Here is a 7006-nt window from a genome sequence, read left to right on the forward strand (position 1 = left end):
ACTGGGCAATATGTTCTTCAGGATCCGTAGTCCCGTCATACAGTTTCATGTTGGGAGTCTGAAATCTTTTTGGGATTTCAGCATTGACGTGATGTCGTGGTCACAATCAAATTTAATCCAAATACAACTAAATAGATAGCGGTAAGTGGGTATCGAACTCAGGGAGTATGTGGAAAATGTGTTATTTAGAAGTGTATCTAAGTTAACTAAGATTAAACTAATTACAATAAAAAGGAAATTCAAAGAGTTGGATTGTTTGTTTGATTTTTTTTAAACTGAGATTACTAATTAAATTGCGAATTGAGAATTGGTTTTGTAAACAATTTAGAGACAAATGACCATCCTAAGTTTCCGGTTTGCTTTGACATTCATGCTAATATTCAACTAGAAAGAACCACATAGACATGGTTCATATGTTATTACTTGTCGTGATGAAAGGGAACTAAGTACTCGGATTCCTAGAACGCGAGGTTGTTACCCGATGACCAATTAATCAATACCCAATCCTAATCCCGCCCATGATATCTCGATTGCCAACGGCACCAAGAACGTATGGTTTAGACTAAGATTAACATACAAATTAACAATTTACGAACAAGCAAACAACACACCATAATAAACAAACCATCATAGCAAGTCTATTATTCTAGAAATAAGAATCAAAACACAAATGTCTTAGACAAACCTTCAACCTAGGATGATCACCATAAGTTTAGCCACTCATGACTTGGACAATCATCATCACATACATATCAATGTTCATAGGAATTAAAAACACTAACAAGATGTTTAGAAATTGTTTCAAGCTCTCAAGAACACCCAAAAATCGCCCCTAGACTGCTGGTAACCGAATGGGAATGATTGCATTTGAAAAGACACAATAAAACATCATAAAATAGGGCAGTTACACATTTCTCCGTCATCTCCACCGTAAATTACGGTACCACCGTAAGTTACGATGGACCAAAAAGTGTTACGGTGGGTCTCTACTGCCTTACGGTGGACGAAAAATGCTGGGGTCTACCGTAAATTACGGTACCACCGTAAGTTACGGTAGGCTTCAGCATGAAATTTTGTTTTCAGCATCATAACTTTTTCGTTTCAACTCCGTTTTCTTCACCGTTTTCGCCTACGTTCTCGTAATTTCGTCCTCTATCATGCTATCTTCTTAATTCTTCAGTTCTAATAAATTATTTTCTTCATGTATGTTCCATCTTTTAATCTCTAGTCCAACCGCGCCTATTCCGAAGCTTCATTTCCACACTTTTAAGCTCCGAATGTACCTGAAACATAATCAACTGTAGTCATCTAATTCAAGACAATTACGTGATTAAATGAGGGATTAACTTGTCATTTAACACCATTAAGGGTTGTCCTATGGACCACCCGTCACATCCCCACACTTAACCGTTGCTTGTCCCAAGCAACCCATCAAAAACCATTTTCAAATGCACAAGCGATCAACATAAATCAAGCATAAACATATCATCCTTTTACTAGCCCTTTTCCTAACACCCAAACAACACACCCCTCGCTACATCTCTCCTCTCGGCAACAAGTAAGCACTAGCAAAGATAAGCTAGACACACAAAAGGCAAACGGGTAATTGCACAACTATATGCTTGTACCTGAATCGGTCCTTCACCTAACAATTGTCAAAACATGAATGCAAATCAAATGGGCTTTAAGGTTGTAACGTGGCTAGGTGTACGGGTAGGAAATGGAATATATTTGTAGTAGCGAATGACTTTACCCGGTCTTTTATTACACAATGAAACAAATAAACACCAAACTTAAACTTCTATATACAAGACAACTCAACATCAATTTTTTCTTTTTCATTGCTTTTTCGCTTTTTTTTCTTTTTCTTTCTTTTCATATCTCTTTTTTTTTTCTTTTTCTTTTAATCAATAAGCAAACATTCAACATAACATCATAACATATCTACACACTACTAAAACACTACTAACACTATAAGACCGGGTCAAGTTGGGTAAAATTTTAGGAAACTAGCTAAGGGATAACAAATGATAGGCTTTAGGCACAAATTTGGGCAACTAAATGTCCAAACCCCCGCCCCTCTCACTACCAAGCTCATATATATAATTAATGAGGTCCAACCCCCCAAATCCCACACTCGCACTCTAAAGACGAGGCTACCTAAATGCCCCTATCCTTTTCACATTCACGTCCAACTAAGGACTCAAACCACATTCAAGCACAAGTTCTAATGCACCCCCGCCCGTAGCCACTCTCATCAAAGATAAATTTTATTTATGTACAAATGTGGCTTCAACTCTCACCAAGAAAAAGGGTAATTAAGGGTTGCCGGTGTGTCACTCGGGGTTAGTTCAAAGTGTTCGAATTTCAACAATGTTTCGCTTGATTTAAAAATTTTAAAAACCGTCAAAATTTTCCCCCATCCCCACACTTGGGATACATTGACCCCAATATATGGTTTTGGAAGGAATTGATCACTAAAAACCCATTCAACATCAATATTAGCTCAAAATCTCAAACCCCAAATTTCTTTTTTTTTATTTTTTCTTAATCTAAAAGCAAACGAACTAACTACCAATATTTCAAAGCTAAAGAACATAACAAGACTAAGGAAAGAGCACATTGACCTAGTGAAGTTTGACACAACAGATGTTGTGGATAATCCGACTTCCTAACACCACCTTCGCACAAGTATCCGCACATCTTCCCCACACTTGAATGTCGCCATGGCCCTGAAACATAGAAAAATAAACACAGAAAGATCAATATAAAACCCCGGGTTGCCTCCCGAGCAGCGCTAAGTTTCGAGTCTTCAGCCAGACCGTGCCACCCCTATTTATGGTGGCTCAAAGAATCGGTTCCTTTCACCTCCCCCACTGTAGCTTTTCATTGGTTGAAATGCATCCATCAAATGTCCATTCGGTGGATAGTCAACTACATACCTGCTCGAACCTTCATACTTCTTTTCACACCCCGGTGGTTTGTTTGTTTTTATTCTCTGATGCACACTTTTCATATGGTTACTAGACTCTCTACCCTTCTCTTCAATAGGTTCATAACTAATCTCCCTAGTATGAATATCAAAGTACAACTTACGGTTCTTTTCGGTCATAGTAATGATCCCGTCTCTACAGTTGATTTGAGCACTTGCCGTATAAAGAAACGGTCGGCCTAAAATTACCCTTTGTTGTGATGTCGTTTTGGTAGAAACATAATCTAAAACCAGAAAATCCACCGGATAGTCAAATTCTCCCAACCGAATCATAACATTCTTAACCATTCCCCGTGGACGCCTCCAACTTTCATCCGCCAAACTCACCATGGTGTCTATATCTTGAAGCGGACCAAAGTCGTGCATATCATATAGATCGCCTGGTAGCACACTCATACTCGCCCCGTAGTCCAACAATGCTTGAGGAATTTTTAATTTTCCCACTTGAATAGGCACGAGTGGTGCTCCATGCTCTTTGTCCGTTTCAACCTCGGCATCCCTTCCTATACCTGCACTCACTTGACAAGAAGATGTTAAAAATGTTTCATTGAATTCACTATTAGGAACGGTACTTACCACATTGATATTAACACTTTTAATGTTTTTGGGATTTGTCACCGTGTCACTTTGTAGTTGGCCTTTTGATTTCTTCAATATTGCCACATCGCTCGCAAGTTGACTCATTTGGGTAGTCAACGACTGAATTGCTTTATCACGGATTTCGTCTTTTTGAATGCGAGCATCATCAAGCTGATTCCTTCGTTGCATCTCAATTTGCATTGCCTTCAACATCTCCATTACCTCGTTTCCACCCGAAAAACTTTGACCCGTTTGATATTGCCTTTGAAATCCTTGGTTTCCTTGGAAGTTCGGGTTGGCTTGATTTGACGAATTCCCGTATCTCCACCGTAAATTACGGTACCACCGTAAGTTACGGTGGACCAAAAAGTGTTACGGTGGGTCTCTACTGCCTTACGGTGGACGAAAAATGCTGGGGTCTACCATAAATTACGGTACCACCGTAAGTTACGGTAGGCTTCAGCATGAAATTTTGTTTTCAGCATCATAACTTTTTCGTTTCAACTCCGTTTTCTTCACCGTTTTCGCCTACGTTCTCGTAATTTCGTCCTCTATCATGCTATCTTCTTAATTCTTCAGTTCTAATAAATTATTTTCTTCATGTATGTTCCATCTTTCAATCTCTAGTCCAACCGCGCTATTCCGAAGCTTCATTTCCACACTTTTAAGCTCCGAATGTACCTGAAACATAAGCAACTGTAGTCATCTAATTCAAGACAATTACATGATTAAATGAGGGATTAACTTGTCATTTAACACCATTAAGGGTTGTCCTATGGACCACCCGTCAAGCATCACAGATAGGATACGCAAAGCGGGATATCCTGTGGCTTTCTTGGGATACTTCCGGAATTGGCTGGACCACTCCAGGTACACTGGATATCATGTCCTTCAATTTCTGGAGCTCCCTGGTAAACATTGATGTGACACCTGCATCCTGCAAAGACCCATTGTTGTTAGTAGCAAGAATATTATTATTTGACACATTACCGATCTGAGGATTTTGGCCATATCCTGAAGCATATCCTGAACTCCACACAGTCGACATTCTGACCGAGGAGGGTATTTCAGGGGTATGATTCTGAGAATGGCTTGGGACGATATTCCCCCTGTTATCCTCAGTGTAAACTGTGGAACTGAAATTCAAAGCCCTGGGCTGTATAGGAGTGACAGTTTCTTCGGCAGGTCTACTCGAGCTAGCTTTTAAGAGTTGTATTTCTCTTAACAGCATTTGGTTAGTTTCCTGTTGCTGCCTCATTTGTTCCTGCACACTTCCAAATAAAGTTAGAATTTCATCATCAGAGGCTAAAACGGGAGCAGATCCCTGAACACTCCGAGTAGGGATAACATCCTGAGGTTGTGAAGAAACTGGCGTCCTTGGAGGAGGTGGTGGAAGCACCGAACCGGTAGTAGCAGAAGTCGTAGCGGACATAGTGGAGGAGCTCATGTTTGATCTCGAAGCCATTGAAAATAAGTTAGAAAAAAGTATTGACAAGAGAAAACCGAATAATGATTTTACTAAAATTTTTAGCAAAAATAGCACCACTTGCCCCACGGTGGGCGCCAAATTGTTTTGGTCAAAAATTACCTAAGCAATTTAGTAATCAAATTAGTTTTGTGAGGTAGTGTGCTAGTAATACTTTGTAAGAAATATTTTGGTTTGTTAGTTTGCGAAAACAGTTTCAGGATACGGCACAAGATATAGAGCTGTATCTGTGATCAAACAATGAGCAGAAAAGTAAAGGTTGACACGTGATGTACGAGGAAAGCCCTTGAACAATCTAGATCGCCGGCATAAAACCTTGGGAGCTGACAATCGCAGCTGCCTTGTTTGTTCCTATTGCTTTAAACTTCAGGATACAGTGCAGGATGTAGAGCGAATCAACTAGGTGTTACAATGTGATTTGAATACAAGTGTTTGTGTGTAGTGTTTGCAGAGAGCTAGAGAGAAAGTGTTTGAAAATGTGAAAGTTGCGTGCCTTAATCTGATCCGCCCCCATCTATTTATAGTAAAACAAATATAACAAACTATCCTAAATAACCGGGATCCAACGAATATTCCTCACTCGAACGTTGTAGACCTAGTCTTTCGGGTTCAACGTCTTTCCCATAACAAACATGCCCGAGTCTTGAGGAGATGAAGTCCATCTGACCGTTAGCAAACCCCAGCCTTTAACCTGCACGTGGTTAATTCAATCAACCTCAGGATATCGCCCAGGATGTTAGCAATATCCCCGTCCAGTATCCTGGTCACAAATAAACAATTAGAAGCAGGATATTGATCAAGATATGTACGCTCAGAAAATGACCCATAACACCTATCAAGTGCAATATTATAGCTTGGAGAGGTAATTTGGATAGGCTCCCCACGAGAATCAATTCAAGAAGAAGGAATGTGGATGTTTCCTCGGTTATGTGCCTGTTATGCGACGAATTTGAGGAAACAGTGGAACATTTGTTCACTGCTTGCTCGGTGGCTTTCTGAGTGTGGACAGCTTTCAGCAGCATCGCAGCATCTGGTGCAACATTCCGTCGCTATTCTTTTTTTAGTTCAAAGATATTTTAGACATCCACAAGTTCATCAAGAATGGTAAGAAGGCGGAAAAGATCATTTACGGGTATGCTATTATCGCATGCTGGTGCATATGAAAAGAAATGAATGAGGTGGTTTTTAATCAGGAAAATGTAGTTCACAGGATATCATTAGGGAGATGAAGTCGAGAGGTTATGCTTGGGTTTTAAGTAGATATCCATGTAATTATATCATATGGGCGGAGTGATGTAAATACCCTTTGTATATGTTGTAATTTCTTATCATATGCCCGTTTGGGTCGGGGGTGGTATTGTTTGTTTGGCCTTTTGCCCGTTTGAGTCGAATGTATGTTTTTAATGAATTTTATTTTTCAAAAAAAAAAATATAACTTTTACTACGATCAGTGCATGATGTATGAAAATGGAAAATATCAAATTCATCAAAGGTCTAAAAATTAAGAGAGTTAGAGATTTAAGATTCATTCCCGGGATTCCCGGGTCTCGTCAGAGAAAAAGAAAAAAAGAAGGCACCTTAGCGACCGAACGAAGATGCAAACTTATAAAATGCTAGCAAATAAATCCAAAAACTAGGTAGGATGTGAAAAAATAAAAGTATAATAAAATAATATTGAGTTACTCTACATCATCTTTAGAATTGTAAGTATATATAATTTTCGGGATATTCATAAAAATCTGTTTATTTATTTCAACCTACTCCACGTCTACCTATTATACTAAAAAAATACACTTAATGCCAGATGTCCTTTTCTTAGGCAATCATTTTGTTGATGTGGACACCCTCTTAATCAAGATAATTCACTATGGGCGCCAATCTCCAATTCTCCTTTATCTCCTTCTCACGTACGTTTCCCACCGCCATCTCTCTCTCTCTCTCTCTCTCTC

The 7006-nt window shown here is 39.2% G+C and overlaps 1 protein-coding gene across 1 annotated transcript; it reads right to left on the reverse strand.

Annotated features, from left to right (window-relative positions):
• Positions 1 to 2836: 2836 nt before the first annotated feature.
• LOC110943331 lies at positions 2837 to 3790 on the reverse strand. The gene has a single exon (XM_022185082.1). The coding sequence runs from the start codon at positions 3788 to 3790 to the stop codon at positions 2837 to 2839; it is 954 nt and encodes a 317-aa protein (XP_022040774.1).
• Between the last annotated feature and the right edge of the window lie 3216 nt (positions 3791 to 7006).

The sequence above is a fragment of the Helianthus annuus genome, chromosome 5 (assembly GCF_002127325.2).
Source record: "Helianthus annuus cultivar XRQ/B chromosome 5, HanXRQr2.0-SUNRISE, whole genome shotgun sequence".
In the NCBI taxonomy this organism is placed as follows: domain Eukaryota; kingdom Viridiplantae; phylum Streptophyta; class Magnoliopsida; order Asterales; family Asteraceae; genus Helianthus; species Helianthus annuus.

What these genes read in the sequence shown, in the direction of transcription:
- LOC110943331 (XM_022185082.1), bottom strand. Translation starts at nt 3,790, where the DNA reads ATGGAGATGTTGAAGGCAATGCAAATTGAGATGCAACGAAGGAATCAG.